This window comes from Taeniopygia guttata, chromosome 9 (assembly GCF_048771995.1).
Source record: "Taeniopygia guttata chromosome 9, bTaeGut7.mat, whole genome shotgun sequence".
Taxonomy (NCBI): domain Eukaryota; kingdom Metazoa; phylum Chordata; class Aves; order Passeriformes; family Estrildidae; genus Taeniopygia; species Taeniopygia guttata.
This window is the reverse complement of record NC_133034.1, coordinates 5,657,197-5,675,848: the sequence shown is the minus strand read 5'-3', so window position 1 is coordinate 5,675,848 and position 18,652 is coordinate 5,657,197. Positions and strand designations below refer to the sequence as shown.

At 54.7% G+C, this 18,652-nt stretch overlaps 1 protein-coding gene across 1 annotated transcript; it reads right to left on the bottom strand.

Annotated features, from left to right (window-relative positions):
- Positions 1 to 263: 263 nt before the first annotated feature.
- SOX14 (SRY-box transcription factor 14) lies at positions 264 to 2,379 on the bottom strand. The gene has a single exon (XM_002196070.7). It carries the CDS (start codon positions 1,982 to 1,984, stop codon positions 1,262 to 1,264), a length of 723 nt encoding a protein of 240 aa, XP_002196106.1. The 5' UTR covers positions 1,985 to 2,379; the 3' UTR covers positions 264 to 1,261.
- Positions 2,380 to 18,652: the final 16,273 nt, after the last annotated feature.

Below are 18,652 nucleotides of genomic sequence, written 5' to 3'. Positions count from 1 at the left end.
GCCGGGCCGGGCCGGGACGGGACGGGACGGGAGCAGCCCTCGCAGCCCCCAGCTCCATCCCGTCTTTCCGCAAGTTTTCTCCGCCCGCAGCCGCGTTTCCCCGACGGGCTCCGAGCGGAGCCCGGCCCGGCCCGGCCCGGCCCGGCTCCAGAGCGGCCCCGGGCCGGGGAGAACCGGGGGCTGCGGGCGGGGGTCGCTCCCGGAGCGGGGGCAGCGGTGTGGGACGCGGGGCTGCGTCCCCGCACTCACAGCACGCACTTGCCTCGTTTGATGACAGATTGTCTTTATTCAAAACGTCTTTGTTCAACAAATGAAAAGGTTTAAGGAGGTAAAATCCTGCCGGATACATCTTAGTTTCTGTTTCTTCTTGCCCGAGACATTGTGAAAACATATTTAAATTGCCATCGGTTTTTATTCGGTTTTTCGTTATTAGTAGTAGTAGTAGTATTAATTTTTTTACAATTCTACTGCCTGACTTCATACCTGACGCTCTGTCTAAAGTAAACTTAGATCTAGTCTCACTGGATCACACAAATTTAAGGACTATCTGTTTTAAATTAAGCAAACACTATCATAGGTTTTAAATATAAGTGTTTCTCCCCTTCTTTTTTTTTTGTCTTTTTTTTTCTTTTTTAACTTTGAAGAGCCTTTTTTCTGACATGAAAAGCAATTTTACCTAGTAGTACGTGGTGGCAAAATATATATATATTTATATATATATAACACAGCTGATCTCGTTTTTCAATGTGCAAAAGGAAAACAACGAGGGGAAAAAAATAAAATCAGAGTAAGACCGGGACTTCCCAAAGTCAAGTCCAAGTGACATGAGACCCTGGAGAACTCATAGACATTAAGAGAATAAATAAAAATCGAAACCGCCTCTCTCTTTTTTTTTTTTTTTTTTGTCTTTTTCTCCCCGCTTTGTCCCGAAAGGGCAGTTCAAGGTTCGCTTTGCTTTTTCTGTTTTTTAAACACATTTACAACACTTACAAGCGCCGGGCTGCTATGTGCCCCCGCGATTGCAGATCCCCCCCGAGCCCGGGGCCAGCTCTCGTGGCGAGCTTTAGGCGAGAGCATCTCCGAGGCAGCGTCCGCGTCTGTCCCGGCCCGGCGGCGGGCGGCAGAGTCCTGGTTCGGGCGGCCTTTTGCTCCTGCAGCTTTTATGTACATGCACACACGGAGGAATCCCAGTTCCAGCTGCCGGCCGGGCTGGGGGACACACGCACACACACACGCCTGCGGGGCCGCGGGTGGGTGGGTGTTACATGGCAGTCGCGTGTGCTGAAGAATAGGGGTCTATCCCAGTCTTGGTCATGCCTGGGAATAATATGTAGGCAACTGGAGGTTGCAAACTGGAAGCCGACCAAGCGGTACAGTTACATGGCACGACATAGCCCGGGTTAGTTGGCGAGGGGTGAGTGTGGGTGTGTTGGCTGGGGCAGCTCAAGCTGCCGAACGCCCCGTTCTGGTATCCCAAGGTGGAGGCGTAGGGCAGGGTGCTGGTGGCTAAGGTGTGAGGAACCTCAGTCATCTTCTGAATGGCGCTGGAGCTGAACTGGCTGGGGTCAAGTAAGGAGTAAGGTGCTGAGGTGGGAGGCAGGAAAGCCCTGGCCTTCTCCGGGGAGCTCAGCAGCGAGTCAGTGGCCCCCACGGGAAGCCCGGCGGCCTTTAAGGGATCTGTTTCCCCGAGGTAAGGCAAAGGGAAGACATACCTGTCCTTTTTCAGCAGGTTCTTGGGCTTGCGCCGGGGCCGGTACTTGTAGTCGGGATGCTCCTTCATGTGCTGCGCCCGCAGCCGCTTGGCCTCGTCGATGTACGGGCGCTTCTCCGCCTCGGAGAGCAACTTCCACTCCGCGCCCAGCCGCTTGCTAATCTCCGAGTTGTGCATTTTGGGGTTCTCCTGGGCCATCTTGCGCCGTTGGCCGCGGGACCACACCATGAAGGCGTTCATGGGGCGCTTGATGTGGTCGCTGGGCTTGGACATGCTTCGGCCGGGCGGGCGGGCGGGCGGGCGGCTCTGGGGGCGCCGGACGGCGGCGGCAGGACGAGGAGGAGGAGGAGGAGGAGGAAGAACGGCGGGAGAAGGCCGGCGGAGCCGGAGGAGCGGCAGGAGCGGGCTCAGCTGATCATCACAGGTCCTGCGGCAAGGCCGTCCCCGGCGGGAGCCGTGCCGGGGCGGGGCGCGGGGCAGCGCGGAGCGGCGCGGAGCGGAGGCCCGCGGGCCCGGCGGGCACTAGGCGGGCGGGGAGCCGCCGGGCGCAGCTCCGGGCCGGCGGTGGGGACGCGGGGCGGTGCGGGGCAGTTCAAAGGCGCGGGGCTGCGGCGGGCAGGCTGACATAGCGGCAGGGCGGTCACAGAGCGGCCGGGCGCCCAATCAGCGCGGAGGGGGCCCGCTTAAAAAGAGAGGGAGAGAGGAAGGGCGAGAGGAAGAGGAGGGGAGGGGACAGAGGAGGGAGGAGGAGGAAGGAAGGAGGGGACAGGAGGAACCCCCCGCCCCCCCCCCCCCCCCCGCCCGCCTCCTTCTAACGCGCGGATTAAAAGGACGGCTTTTGTGAGTTGCGCTAATAGCAGCTGTGGAGGAAGGGGGATGGAGAAGGGGGTCGTCCCCATCTTCCTCATCCTCCCCCATCCCTGGGGTGCGCGGAGCGGGGCCGGTCCCGGCGCCCTCCAGGCTCCGCCGCCGCCGCCGTCGGGGCTGCGAGCGCTGCGCTCCGCCGTGCGCCCACCGCCGTCCGCTCCCCCCGTGCCCCCGCCTTCCCCGCGCTCCCGGCCGCTCTCTCGCTTCCCCAACCCCCGCCTTCCCCTCTCCGCAGCCCCGCTTAACCCCGGGAGCCGGCCCGCGTCCCGGCTCGCTTTGAATAATTGCCTGCCTCCCGCGAAACGCCCGTGGGGAAAATATTTATTAAATGGAAACAATTGTCCCGGCTCCCGTGGGGGACCGCGTTTGTTCCGGGCTTATTGGTTTTTAGCACCTGCTTTGGTTAACAAACCTGCTCCGAAAAGGTCCCCCCGGGCCGCCCCCTGCCCCCGCCCGCCCGCGTCCGACAGCGGCCGGGGAGAGCAACGAGATGTCGGGGGGGGCTCCCGGGACGGGCGGGGGGCGGCCGGCCCGGCCCCTCCGGGGTCCCCCCGCGCCTCTCCGCCCGAAACTTCGCCTCCTGCCCGAGGGGAGCCCCGCCGGGGCCGCTCCGTGCCGGGCCGCCGCTCCGGGGGGGCCCTCTGCTCCCCCACCCCGTCCAATAATATTAATAATAATAATAGACTAAACCACCTTGCCCTTATTTCCTCCTTCTCCGCGATAAATGACTTTCATTTCCCGGCAGAGCCCTGTGCGTGCGGAGCCGGGGAGGAGGAGAAGGAAGATGAGGAGGAGGAAGAAGAAAGGGACCAAGGATGTGGAGTCCGCTCACCTGGACGGGGCCGGCAGCGCCCGAAGCTTTGGCTCTGCTGCCGCCGGCTCCGTCCCAGAGGCTTTTTTCGTTGTGCCCAGAAATGGGAATTTCCCAACCCGCACCAGGGACCCCCTTGCCCAGAGCGGGGGCAGCGGGCGGGACCACCCCGGGCGGGACCCTCCGGCTCCGGCGCCGCTCCTTGCTCAGGGAAATGTGCTCCCGTCCCAGGGTGGGATCCCCCGAGCTTCTCCCCACCCCAGCAGCCGCTGATGCTCATATGGGACCCGCAAACAAAAAAAGGTGGGTGCAGGCGGCCCCTTCCTGCAGCTGTCCCCCCAGGGTCGCCGGCGGCGTGGCCAGTTCTGGGGACATCCATGCCACGCGTGGCCGCGGTGACCCGGCGGGACGGGCGCCACGGGCAGGGGCTGTGCTGCCCGAGCGCCGCTGGCCCCGACAGGCGGGCTTGGCCGTGGCCATGGTAGGGTGACACGCGTGGAAACTTCTTTTTTACCCCACTTTTTCTGTGGAAACAGAGCTATCGGCAGCCCCAGCTGCCGGCGCGGTGCCCCGCGGAGCTGCCGCGCTCAAAATCCGCGAGGGAAACCGCCTGGAGCCGCTGCCCCTCTCTCAGCACCATGTGCTTTCCCCTCCGACGGTTCAAATACAAAACTCCCTTCGCTTTTATTGTTTCTTTTCAAATTCTTCGAAGGAGGGGGAGAATTTGTATCACTCGTCATCCCTCGGCATGATTAAACGAGAAGAGCCGGGCGTCGTTCTCAAAAATCCGGGTAGCAAATCGTTCGGGAAGGAGCGGTGGCTCGCAGGCTCTGCCTGCTCCCGAAAAGTCTTTGCAATCAGTTAATGCTGCTCCGCAATATTAATGATAAAAAATCGGCAGCCCGGCTTTCATTGGCTGCCGCCTCGCCGTGCTGCAGCACACACGCTCCATCAGCTCGGGGCATTTCGGGCTCCGGTTTGTTCATTTACATCCCATAAATGCCCTCGCTTAAAAAAAAAAAAAAAATAGGAAAAGAAAGATTTCCTTCGAGATTCCAACGCTTCCATCCTAAAATACTTAAATATTTTCATTTCCCCCCTACATCCTTTGTGCTGGAAGGGTATCTATTGCAGTTGTACAGCCTCCCGGGCTGGATTTTATAAACTTTGTGCCCTTTTTGGTTTGTTTGGTTGGTTTTTTTTGTTGTTTTGTTTTGGTTTTTTCTTGGGGAGAGCAGCAATTTTCAGGGCGGTGATTAAAACCCATTTCTCCTCACCAGCTTGTTTAGACACCAAAACTAATGGTGCGATTATTATTCCTGAATGATATCATGATAATGCAGAGAGATAAGAATGGCCTGATAGGGAAACATTAAAATTATATTCTTGGAGATAGTTCATTTGGAGTAACTTTAAATTAGATGAGATCATGTAGCCCGAGATCCAGTATCAGCACAAATAGAGCTGTATTTCTGCCTTCAGCCTCCTCCTCCTCGCGGGAATCACCGTCGGGCTTGCAACTGCCAGAAGTGAGAGGTGAAGAGCACCTAGAATTTGAAAATACCCCCAATCCAAACTTTATTTAGGAAATAATGGATCTTTAAATAACTTTATTATTTTTATGCTTCAGGCACTGGGAAAGGGAGGGGATTTTTAATTGATTTTTAATTGAAGGAAGCACGTTTTGGAAAGACTTCCAGGTTTCTGGGGCTTTTCAGGGGCACTGAGGACACAGGTCCTGCTTGCTGTTCTGTGGGACCTGGTGAGATTCCCACCACCAGGAATGCTTTTTCCAAATACCCAGAATTAGCTCAGAGCACAGATTCCCACCAGGCATTGCCAGGGATGATTTTATTCCTGCTTTTCCCTCATATCTGGTTATTTTACATGCAAGTGCACACATACATTTCGTTATGCGTGTGCCACATATTAAAAAAGACCCTTTTAATCACATGCCATCAAATAATATTTTCTGGGAGAGATATATGGAAAATATATGCACGGAGCAGCTCATCCGGGCAGCAGCACTGATGTGTTCTCAGATACAGTGCAGAACAGACTGGATACTTACAGGTTATTCTTTCTGCATTTTTACAGTGTTTCTTGCTCAATTTCATCCCCCCAACCCTGAAAAAAGGCATTTATTCAACTCCAGCTATAAAGAGTTACAGGGATCCAGCCTCCTGCATGGAGAGATTTAATGGAGCAGGTCAGTGCCCTGTTGCATCCCTGACAGAAGAGGGGAGCAGTGATGGATGTGGCAGGTTGGATCATCCCACGAGCTGCTTGCTCACACTGGCCAGCAAGAGATGCTCCCTGGGAAGGCACCACCTTCTGTGGGAGAGAGCTGGAGGATAACTTGCTTCAAAAATAAACATTCCCCCGGATTAGGACCTGAGGCAGAAGTTTACAGCCCTTCCCAAACTTAATTTTTGTTCTGCACGTTTTATCCGTGTGTGATTCCCATCCCACCCCTCCCTTTAGCTCAGCGCTCCGTGTGTTTAGCTCTCATTCCTCACAGGTGATGTGTTCACTACCCTTTTGCAGCAGCATTTATATTTGTGGCTCACTGTTAATGAGGAAGCTGGTGGATATTTGCAGGGATTTCCTTGCTGGTGACAATCCTGTGGTGTGGCCAGTCACCCCGGGCAGCCACCAGAGCTGTGGAACCTGTGCCCTGCTCCCTCTGTGGGCAGCTCTTCACCGGGGTGAAGGTCCTGATCAGTGAGCCAGTGCAATGTCTGACAGAAAAAATACACCTTGAATTATACCAGCCTTCCCAGAGCACCAAATTCAGCATAGTTATGGAATTAGAGAATGGTCTGGGCTGGAAGGGACCTTTAAAGGTCCAATTCCCAGCACTTTGCAATGAGCTGGGACACCTTCCACTAGAGCAGGTTGCTCAGAGCCCCATCCAACCTGAATGTTTCCAGGAATGGGGTGTCCACCACCTTTCTGGGCAACCTGTGCTAGGGCCTCACCACTCTTATTGTGAAAATCTTCTTCCCTCTGTCTCCCTGACACCTGCAGCTCTCTGCGTGTCGCTGTGTGGAGGTGCTGCAGTGAGCAGTGAGAGTGCAGCCAGGCCACAGCCTCCCTGGGTGACGTTGTGAGGACACCCTGCTGTGGTAGACAGCACCAAAACTGCCCCCAAGGAATCAGGCAGCAGCTTGGACTCCACAGAATGCACAAAGTGTCTCTGAGTGCCATCCTGCTGGAGACTCCTGAGGCAGTGCCACCTCTGTGCCATCTCCTAAGGGCTTCCCTTAGCAACTTCAGCAGTTCAACAATGAGTGGCTGAAGAGCTGTTCATCCTTCCCAGGGTGAGAGGTGCCTGGTGAAACCCACTGGCATTCCCCTCCCATGCTGCAGAGCCCCATGTGTGCATCAGCCCACCTGCCCAGGGAAGGGTCCCTGCAGACCCCCCTGGATTTTGCTTTCCCTGCAGCAGCAGCAGCAGCAGGAGGCAGAGCTGATGATTCTCTCTGGTAAATAAGTACATTCACTGTGGCCATGGGTGTAAACCTGGGGGCTTGACACGGCATTGACTTCCCAGATATTGTATGGCCAGGGAGCCTCAGTCTTTGTCAGCAGCACGAAGGGAAGGATAAAGGACCTGAGCTCAGGAGTGCAGAGCAGGCTTGTAAGGAGAGGCAGTATCTTTTATTAGACCAACTGATACAGTCAGAAAAAAAAGCCCAGACAGGTTTTCAGGCACATGAGCTCTGAAATAGAAGCAACAACTTTCAAGAAAAGTGCCAAGGCTGAACTGTTTATCTCCCACACTTCCCCACCTCCACTCCTGGAGAGGCTGACAGCTTCATCGCTGTGATCCAGCCATCCTCCCTGGGCTGGGATGGAGCTCTGCAGTGGGATTGCTCCCTGTGATCCAGCCATCCTCCCTGGGCTGGAATGGAGCTCTGCAGTGGGATTGATCCCTGTGATCCAGCCATCCTCCCCAGGCTGGGATGGAGCTCTGCAGTGGGATTGATCCCTGTGATCCAGCCATCCTCCCCAGGCTGGGATGGAGCTCTGCAGTGGGATTGATCCCTGTGATCCAGCCATCCTCCCCAGGCTGGGATGGAGCTCTGCAGTGGGATTGATCCCTGTGATCCAGCCATCCTCCCCAGGCTGAGATGGAGCTCTGCAGTGGGATTGATCCCTGTGATCCAGCCATCCTCCCCGGGCTGGGATGGAGCTCTGCAGTGGGATTCCTGCCATCCAGCCATTTTCCCTGCTTGGGATGGAGCTCTGGAATGGGATTGCTCCCAGCCACGCATCAGGCGTGGAGAAACACGGGTCCAAAGCTGGAAGAAAAGCCTGTGGCAAAGAATAGAAGTGACCTGCAGGGCTCAGTGTGTCAGGTGAGCTCTGGAGCAGCTTTTTTTCTGGATAGCTGGCATGAAAGAAGCCTGTGGAAAGAACATGGTGCTCAGGCAGACACGACCAACTCTTCATTCTGCAAACAGAGGAAACACCTAAAATATTGTCTCGTTGTGTTTATAACACAGATAGATAACATGAGCAGTGGAGATCTGGCCACAATGTGAATGTACAGAGGAAAATACTCATTCTAGTGATATGTGTACTCTCAACACCAGTTCAAGGTTCCTGCAAATCTGTGTCTTGTCCCCGAGTAGCACATTTTGCATTTGGGTATCTGAATGATACCAATGGTGTTTAAAAGCAGCCACTACCCATGTCCCCGAGGGTCCAGGTTCCAGAGTTTCAGAACCATCTGCTTTAGTGAAGTGTGGTTAAATTCATGTCCAGTCCATTTATTTTGGGTCTGTCACTCAAGGTGGAGGAGGATTTTTCTGTCCAAACTGCCCTGTTTGGTCAGCGTGTCCCCTCTTGTGAACATCTGCCCCCTCAAACACAGCCAGACCCTCAGCACAGTCAAGCTTCCCACCTAAATGAACCAAACCATAAAGTTTCTTCTCTGCTCTTCTTACAGACTCTGATGTGGCAGAAACACAAAGCCTGTGAGAAGGTAGCACCTGACACCCATCAAAGTGCTGATAAACAGCCAATTTATCCTACTGGAAAGTCTCCAGGCCTCTCCTCACTACTCCTACAACTCATTGTTCTCAGGGTGAAGTTCCAGGGGTGGGTTGGGGTATTTTAAACGCTGAAGACCATTTCTTCCCCATGACACATTCCTAGGATAATGGGAATCCTGGGAATCCCCAGGACTACCAATGGCTGCCTGTCCTAATCCTGGAGAAGTCATTTGTCACATGGTACAAAATGATCTGGAAAACCTCCAGAGCAGCTAGGATTGAAGCATGTTGTTTAGGTCCTAGATTGCTGGAGAAGAACCACAGCTGTAAGAGATTCTCCAGCTAGCAAGAGATGCTCCATGCTGTCCTCTACCCCATGGCAGGAAGAGACAGCCAGAAGTGACAGATGCTCTCCTGCCTCGAGCCTGACTCCCTCCAAAGCCTGTGCGGGCACATCGAACGTTCCGGTGCTGTTGGCAGAACCAAACCTGCGTGGCAAACTCAGCTTTGGTCTGAACCGGTGAAACCAGGCCTGAGCAGCCACTGCTCAGTGACAACTCAGCTCTGCCACTGCCCTCACTGAGCGAGGCAGCTCTGGGAAAGCCACAGGGCAGGTATCCACCCAGGCAGGCTGAAAAGGCAACAGCTTCCATCCAACACTGCTTTACAGGAGCCCAGATGCCTCTGAGATGTCTTTTGTTTCTTGCCAGATGTTTGTGGTGGCATCTTGGAGCAAAGCTCCTCTCTGGCTCATCCCCAGCCTGGGAACTGCCCTCAGAGCACCCCGAGCAGGGAAGGTGTCCACACGTGCAGGTAGGCTTTGTGCAGAGGTGGTGAGTGCTCTGAGGTGTCAGCTGGGAGGCAAATGGCCTGGCAGAGGTCAGGGTGTGGTGGGGTGTGGGAATCCAGGGCTTCCCTCTGGCTGCCCTGGCAGGTCTGGGACCCCGGCAGGGGTCATGAACCCCCCTGGACAGAGCCCCCAGAGACACTGGCTGTGATCTCTGTCCATGGAAAAGAGTTTTCAATCTTACAGGATGAATTACCAGCTCTGAGTGTTTGATAAGAGTAATAATTAAGTGTGACACGGGTGCAAAAGTAAAATTTTAGGTTTCTAGATTAGGGGTTCAGAGGGGACAAGATGGAGGAAATTGGGTGTGTCTTGTCTTTTTCCTCCTTCTTCATGCCCTCCATGTTTCACTGCAGTGTTGGCATTTTTCTATTGGTTTAGGCTGGGGACACACTGTCCAACGTAGGTGACAGATATTGGCACGTTATTGTAAATCCAGCACAGGTAGTTTCTGGTATTTAATGTTTGTAACATCCCACTGAGGGCAGAGCCCCACACGCTGCCCTGCAGGACAGAGCTGCGGCAGGGCAGCAGAACATGTTAGAGATAAACAGAATAAACAACCTTGAAACCAGCACAGATGAATTATGGCTTCTTCTTTGGCAACAGGGCAGAAAGACAGAGACTTTCTACAATCTTGGAATCATCAATACCCACAGATTCCGACAGTGGGTCCCCAGCAGGGAGGGGAAGAGCCCTCAGTGTCCTCTGCAGGTCTGCAGGAGCTGTTCCTCAGAGAAGGAGCAGCATTGTGGTCTCCAGCCTTGCAATGGTCCCCAGCGCTCTCCTTGGGCATGGGAGTGACCTCCAGCCCAGCAACGCTGGGAAACAAGCCTGGAGAGCCAGGAGAGAGGGAGACATCGTGCCAGACTCCAAAAAATGAGTCACCCAGAGGGATGGAGGCAGCAAACATTAGGATGAAGTAGTGCCAAATCCTTCAAGCCGTTTTGAGATCCCCTTCGGTGGGGATTGCACCTTGGCTGAGATGCACCAAGCCTGCTGCAGGACTGACATGAGGGCTGGGAGCAGAGCTGCCCTGGCTTGGAGCTTCCAAAGGAATTCCTGGTTTGGGCTGGACATGCCCTCTCCTGCCCTCCCCAGCCTGGTCCTGCTCACTCCACCACAGCATCCCTGGCGCAGGGCCCTTCTTCCCTGGCAAACAGATCCCTCCCTCCACAGGAAACTTCGGGGCAAGTTTCAGGAACTAACTTTGGGGGATGGTACAGATTGTATGATCATGGCTTGAGGAAATTATTATATTTTTAATTGAATTTTGTGTGCTATGCACAGATACTACAGTAGTGGGCCCTTTATCAATCGTTAACACGAATACTAATGAATACTAATGCTAATCATTTGTTTCTGGAAACAAATACAAAGATATTTGATGGGAGGGAAAAAACAAAAAACCCTCTCTGAATTTTAAGACCAAAAATAATGAAATGCATTTCAGGCTGGTGGTGGCAGAAGACAAAACCCCACAGTTACAATATGGTGACACTAAAGGCGAGATGCTCGCATTAACCACTCCGGCACGGCAGGGCGGCCTCCGAAAATTGCTCAAGGAACAACTCCAACAATCTTGGCCCAAAACTGCAGCGGGAGCTCCCCGAGAGGGCAAAACGCTGCAGGGCACAGCGACAGCTCCTGCCCGGAGTCCTGCGGGGACCGGGATGGGGACCGGGATGGGACCGGGACAGCTCCGTGCCTACGGAGCGATGCTGCCGCTCCGTTCTTCATCCCTCTGGCTGATTTACAAGGAGCCCATCTCCCTCCAGCAGCTGCTCGTGCTTTACGAGGTTTGCAGATGAAAGCCAACGCTATTTCCACCCACCCAGCCCAAACGGGAAGGCGCGCTCAGTAACCCTTTCCTAACCCTGGAGCCAGGGATTCTGCGGGGAACAATTTAGCCGGCAGGAGATTCCAGGAAGGGCAATTAATGAAGGGCTTGGATGAAGCTTGTCTTGTATCTCGTTCCAAACGTGGCCGTAGAGGTTTGCACTGGGGCGGGGGAGGCAAACGTTAAAGGCAGGGCCTGCTCTGGAGCACACCCAGTCTGCAGCACCTGCACATTTCTCCCCCAGGATAAATAACTGAGGTATCTCCGTCACTCGGGGCTGTTCAAATTATTCATAGCAAATAAATTACCAGGTGTATTTAGCCTGTTGTTGTCCCCCCCCCCCACCTTTTCCTACCCGCTCATGAATCACTTGGAAATAGATTCTGATTTCTGCAAGTGTGTCTATTAGTCATGATAAGGAGCCGTGGCACGGCGCAGGCAAAGGCAGGAGGCCGATGGGCTGTGGGCAAAGGCTCATCACTGGCCTTGAGTCTACATCCCAGTGGTGATTCAGCTCCCGCTTCCCAGGCCGAATGTGTTTTCCCCCTTTCCTTTCCAACGAGCAATGGGAGCAAGAGGAAGGAGGGCAGAGATGCTCAGCACAAACCTGCTCTGCTTCTCCGGCAAATGGGGCTGCTCCAACACAGACCATGACCCCTGTGGGGTCCTCACCAATGCCACTCTGACCCACAGGCGTGTCGATATCCACCGGTGCATCCCACATCTGTGGCCAACCAGTGCTGCCTGCGCATCTCCGAGGCTCAGCACACCCGCAAGATGTCCTCTACTGCCGGCCAGAACATTTCTGGGAAGATGCTTGAAGAGAATTTCGTTCCCTCCTGCTCAGGGTCAGCCTGTGCCCCAGGCTGTGCCCAGGGGAAACAGAGGATCCGCTGGCTACGGACGGAGGGAAAACTTGTTACGGGCGGAATGCAATCCGCTGGCCCAATTTGGGCAGCCTGGAGAGGTGAGGGGATGCAGGTGGGAGGAGAGGAGGAGGAGGAGGAGGAGCTGTGGCCGCCCTTCCTCTGCGGCACGTGGCGCTCAGGTTCCAGGCAAAGGGAGACGTGTCTGATTACCGGGCAAACAATAGCGAGCAGCGCTGTTTAAACACATCCAATTACCGCTGTTATTCAGTGGGCAGAGGCCGATGTGAGAATGCAAACACGGGGAGAGCAGAGAGGTCTCTGCCTGGGAAAGCTGGAGGAGCCTTGTAACTCTCCCCTCTGAAAAGGGATTTAATCAGCAGCTGCTCATTGGCAGGGCAAGGAGGAAGAATGAGCGCTTTGTGCGCGGCACTGACTTTTCCCACTCCCCGGGGCACGCAGATAACTCCCCCGATCACCTCCCTCCCCTGGGAAGCGCTGCTTGATGGCACAGACCGGGCTGCTGAGTCCGGCCAAACTCAGCCCAGGGCGTCAGCCCCAAAGAACATCTTCATTTCCCTCTGCTGCTCCGACTCTGTTGCGATCCAGAGGTTTGGGATGACCGAGAGATCCCTCCGGCCCAGAGGTGCTGGGGATGGAGGGGTCTCCACTGCCCTACCCAGACCCTGCCAGCCTCTCCCCTGCCAGCAGGTGCTGGGTTTATTTTGGCAGTTTGGCCTCTATGGCTCCTGCCCAGGAGGAGATAGCGAGTTTTCAGACCAAAGGAGTTGCCAGTGGTCAGTTTTACCAGAATCAGGGGAACTTAGCATCAGTCAGCTCAGTGCCTCCCTTCCGGCTGCGGGGACACACGAGGAGCCGTGCAGCGAGTCTCTCACGGCCTCATTCTGCCCCTATCATCCATTTCTCCAGCCACTGGCCTCCCTAAATCCCAGCGGAGCACTTTCCAAGAGGCGAGCCCCACCTCAGCCTCACAGACCCCTCGGCACGGGGAAGGTTCACTGCAGACGGGCAAACCGGTCCCACGTGCTCCCCAAACGGAAGAATTTCCCCGGTTTTAGGGGATTAAGGCGCTCACAGCATCACAGGTGATTATTGCTCCCTCCGGTGCTTTCACATGGCTTTGGAATAACGCCCCAGGGATCCATAACAATTAACAGACTTCAGCATCTCACGCTGCCGTCAGTCAGAGACACAGGAGGAGAGAGCCTCCAAAATGAACCAAAACATAGGGAATAAGTAGTTTAGTCCTTTTCTTTGCTGTTAGTCCCATGTTAACACCGGAGTTCTCCCCCGTGGGACGACATAAAGCGAAGATCGCACTTTTATTTCTGTGCGTGCGCTGCCCTTGTGTGACACATCCCCAAAACTACCTCCAAAGAAGAGAAAGAAGAGGTTTTTCCTTCTTGGGTGGCTTCTTCTGGCTTTGGGAGCAGCCGAGCACGGTTCCCTGGGGGCTGAGGGTGTGCCGGGTCCCGAGGGAAGGCGGCTGGGCTGTGCCAAGCTCCCTGATGCCATCGCTGCCCTGACACGTGCGGAGTTTTCTCCCCTTCCCGGAGAATTCTTTTGCAGTTAATCAGTGCCGGTGGTGAATTTAATCGCTGCCCAAGGACTCTGTGTGAGTCACGCCGTGCTTTAGTGGTTACCTGCCAGGTACGTGGTGCTGCCGGGGTCACAGATCCTCAGCAGCATCTCGGGACAGAAATAAAGCGGGATGGGAATGCAGCCCCCCACCCTGGCACATCCCCAGGTGAGAACCGCTCCTGCCTGGCAGCAAAAAGTCTGCAAAAATGTGATCTGCTCCAGGTGATCTTCCAACCCAAAACATTCCATAAATCTATGAAAACGGATTGCAAAAATCCTGCCCGTTTCCATTTTTTTCTGTTGCAGCTGCAAAATATTTGTGTTTAGAGCCTTATTCCCTTGGAAGGGTGTTTTATTCTAATACAGGAATTTTTCAAGGATGCAAATGCATTTTCTGTTTCCCTTGAAAACCAGGAATGCTTCTCTGTGGGAAATTTTCCATTAAAAAAAAAAAAAAAAAAAGGCTTTACTGATATTCCACATTTTGAAATAGACAATAAATCACTCCTGGAAAAAAAAATAAAAGGAAAAAAAAAAAGAGGAAACAGCTGCAAACTCAAATTAGGGTGAAATGAAGGGGATATAGTGGGGATGGCAGTGTTTATGTACCTTAAGGTGCATTTTAGGGAAATAAAAGCCCTTAAACACTGGAGCCACAGCATTTTAGCATCACAGCTCAAATAAAGGCAGAAGCAATGGGGGTCTGCAGAAGGTCACGTCCAACGTCCTGGTGTGACAAGGCAGCAATTTCCCCATCCCAGTGTGGGGCTGGTGGCACAAACCACCTTTGTAGAGCACTCCCACACCCACGGGTGTCTGGGAAAGGCGTGGATGGCACAGGCAGGTCCCGGCCACTCCGAAATAGCTCAGTGCCACTGAAGTGAAAGGAGCAGCTCCAGAGTGCAGCAGCAGCCACGGCCGGAGCTGCCAACCCGAACTGCCTGGGACAGGGAAACAGCACTGTGGGAATCCAGAGCTTCCCTCTGGCTGCCCTGGCAGGTCTGGGACCCCGGCAGGGGTCAGGAACCCCCCTGGACAGAGCCCCCAGAGACACTATCTGTGATCTCTGTCCATGGAAAAGAGTTTTCAATCTTACAGGATGAATTACAAGCTCTGAGTGTTTGATAAGAGTAATAATTAAGTGTGACACGGGTGCAAAAGTAAAATTTTAGGTTTCTAGATTAGGGGTTCAGAGGGAACAAGATGGAAGAATTAGGTGTGTCTTGTCCTTTTCCTCCTTCTTCATGCTGGCATTTTTCTATTAGTTTAGGCTAAGAACATGCTGTTTAACATAAATAATAGATATTGGCACATTATTATAAATATAGCACACGTAGTTTCTAGTATATAATGTTTGTAACATCCCACTGGGGGCAGAGCCCCACACGCTGCCCTGCAGGACAGAGCTGCGGCAGGGCAGCAGAACATGTTATAGATAAACAGAATAAACAACCTTAAAAACAGCACAAACAAATTATAGCTTCTGCTTTAGCAACAAGGCAAAAAGACAAAGACTTTCTAAAATCTCAGAATCATCAATACCCACAAATTCCAGCACAGCACAGCAGCTCTAGAGCCTCGAGGGGAGGATCCATGCATCAGGCTGTGCTGAGGTGCCAGAAATATCTTTGGATGTGCTGATAGATGAGCAGAGTTTAAAAGTGTGCAAGAATAAACCTGAGGGATGTGCACAAGGTGAGGGCCCAAAGGGCAGGTGCGGATATCAGGGAATCAGAGTCATGGAATGGGTTGGGTAGGAAGGGACCTGAAAGCTCATCTGGTTCCAATCTCATTCCATGGGCAGGGACACCTTTTGCTAGCCCAGGTTGCTCCAAGCCCTGCCAACCTGGCCTTGAACACTTCCAGGGATCCAGGGGCATCCCATCCACAACTTCACCCTCTTAGAACCCCAAACCCCAAACCCCGGGGCTGGGCTGGGCATCTTTTCTTTGAAGTGGAGCGAAATCCTAAAGCTTTCATTCGGAGAGTGCAAATCTCTGCTAAAAGCTCTCCCCTCTCTGACCCCCATCTCGGGAGCTCTAATCCAGCCTCACCGGCTTCACCGGTTTCCTTTTGTTTTTTGGTTTTTTCTGGTTTTCTTTCCAGCGTTGACCTTTGTGTTCAAGCATAGCTGACTCCAGCTAGAAACAAACCCGCAACCCCCTTCAACCAAAAGGTTCATGGTTTATTTAATTAATTATTTCTTTTCACATTGTTTCCCCTATTTCTGCACGGTGCATACACTCCCCAAAGCCCCCGGTGCTGGCTGCGTGGTTTGGATCAGCTAAAACAGGTTTTTGCCGAGCATTACTGGGGTCACTTTGGAGCTGGGAATGAGGATGATGACAATCGGGGGGCTCTGGTAATCAGGTGCTCGTTAGGCTTTGCTAATGAAAGGGAGTCTGCGGCCACCAGCACAAGGGACAGCTTTCCACAGTGACAGAGGAGGGGAGCACGGGGGGCAGAGAACTGAACATTTCCCTTGGCCTCGCAAGCAAATCCAGGAATTCCTGAGTTTTCCTCCAGGGCAGGTGGAGCTGCCAAGTCGCGGCTTTCTGGGGGCTGATCTGGGGAGCCGGGCCATCAGCGTGGAGCTGCCCCGGGGCTGGTCCTCAGCCCTTGGAGACGGAGCTGGGGCTGGAGATGGGGCTGGAGATGGGGCTGGAGCTGGAGATGGGGCTGGAGATGGAGCTGGGGTTGGAGATGGAGATGGGGCTGGGGCTGGAGATGGAGATGGAGATGGAGATGGAGATGGAGATGGAGATGGAGATGGAGATGGAGATGGAGCTGGGGCCACACTGCACTCAGCACGACCTCCAGCCCACAGCCAGGAGAGATGGAGCTCTGCTCCAGCCACTGCTGGTGCCACCACCTGAGTTTTCTTTCCTAGGAGAAAGCACCAGTCTGGGATCCCTCTCTACCCCATGGGATAATATCCAGCGGCAATATTGTCTGTTTGCGTCTGCAAGGTGATAAATCCCAATAAATCTGCCTGAATTTAAGGCAATATGAGATTCCAATTGCCTTCCTGCATCCTCCCCACTCACCCAAGAGACCCAAACTTAAACCTGCTGGTGCAGACCCACAAACTTGTGTTGGGTTCCTACAACCAGACGACAGACTCAGGTTGTGCATTAAGGCTACGTTGGGAGGATTTTGCACATGCTGTGATGCCTCTGATGTCTTCTCCAAGGGTCTCCTGTTCTGGAGTGCTCTTGGAGCTGCTCCTTCCCTGCTCCTCTTGCTCAAGTCCCAGGCACTGCTGGCCCTGAGCCTCCTCCTCCAGCTCCAGGCACAGTGAGGTGACACTTGTGCTGTTCCTTACTCTGAGCCTTGCCTCCAGATCTGACATCAAGGTGGCTACTGGGATTGGCCATCCATCTCCTCCTGCTCTGTTTTGTCCCCTGCTCTGAGATTCTGGGTTTAATCTCCTTCCTGGCTGCCTCCTTACAACAGAACAGCAACGTTCCCAAAACGTTCCACACAGCTGGAGCCTGACTCGGTGTGACAGCAGCACACGTGGACGGGTCCCAGGCAGCACAAACCGGGAGCTGCTGTGGCCTCATGCAGCAGGAGATGATGGCAGGGGCACTGCTGTCCCCAAAGAGGACAAAGCATTGCTCCTCTTCCCCAGTGATGTTGTCCCTTGGTGGGGAGCAGGCAGGACCTTGCCCTGTGTTCTGAGTCAGCCCTCCAAGAGCCGGCCTGCAAAAACTGGGACCTCTCTCATATTCAAATCAAACTCAGCCCGTGTCTTGAGTCCTCTCCTTGCTGATTTCCAGCTGGGTGACATGGCTGGTCTCCTGCTGCACTTGGCTGTTTTCCTTGTCCTCCCTAGAGACCCTTTAATACTTTGGATTGTCCGTGTTTCATTTTATCTTCTTATTTGTTTTCCTCTAATGCCAGCCTTCTTTCATCTCCCTAAGGCTGTCTCCCCTCTCCCTGCTTTCCCTGACCAACTCTCCCTTTAGCTTCTTATTTTTACCTCTAAGTATCCTTTTGCTGATTTGGTGCTGTACCAAATCTCTGTAGAGCTGCCTGCTTGTCTGAAGGGCTGCACTGCTTGTGAGCCCGGATGGCTCTGCCCCACACCCCCTCTCTCCCTGAGGGCACCATTCCCTTCCCTGCGAGCATCCTCCCACCCTGGGAGCATCAATCCTCCTCTGGCAACACCAGTCCCACTCTGGGATCATCACTCACCAACCAGGGAGCAACACTCCCTCCCCAAGAGCATCACTCCCATTCCGTGGAGCATCACTCCCACCCCGGAAAAGTCACTCCACTCCTCAGGGTACATCACACTCTTCCCTGCCTCACGTCACTCCCTTCCTCGGAGCGCATCGCTCCCACGCCGAGAGCATCACCCCCTTCCCCGGGGAGCTTCACTCCCACCCCGGGGGGCATCACTTGCCCACCGAGGCGCATCGCTCCTTCCTCATTGTCCCTCGTCCCCTGTCCGTGTCCATCTCCCCCTCCCCATGTCCCTCACCCCCTCCCCGTGTCCATCACCCCCTCCCCATGTCCATCGCCCCCTCCCCATTGTCCTTCACCCCCTCTCCGTGTCCCTCACCCCCTCCCCGTGTCCCTCACCCCCTCCCCGTGTCCCTCACCCCCTGCCCGTGTCCCTCACCCCCTCCCCGTGTCCCTCACCCCCTCCCCGTTGTCCTTCACCTCCTCCCCGTGTCCATCGCCCCCTCCCTGTGTCCCTCGCCCCCTCCCCATGTCCATCGCCCCCTCCCCATGTCCCTCACCCCCTGCCCGTGTCCCTCACCCCCTCCCCGTGTCCCTCACCCCCTGCCCGTGTCCCTCACCCCCTCCCCGTGTCCATCGCCCCCTCCCCGTGTCCATCACCCTCTCCCCATGTCCCTCACCCCCTCCCGTGTCCCTCTCCCCCTCCCCGTGTCCATCGCCCCCTCCCCGTGTCTATCGCCCTCTGCCCATGTCCATCGCCCCCTCCCGTGTCCCTCACCCCCTCCCCGTGTCCATCGCCCCCTCCCCGTGTCCATCGCCCCCTGCCCGTGTCCCTCGCCCCCTCCCCGTGTCCATCACTCCTTCCCCGTGTCCATCGCCCCCTCCCCATGTCACTCGCCCCCTGCCCGTGTCCC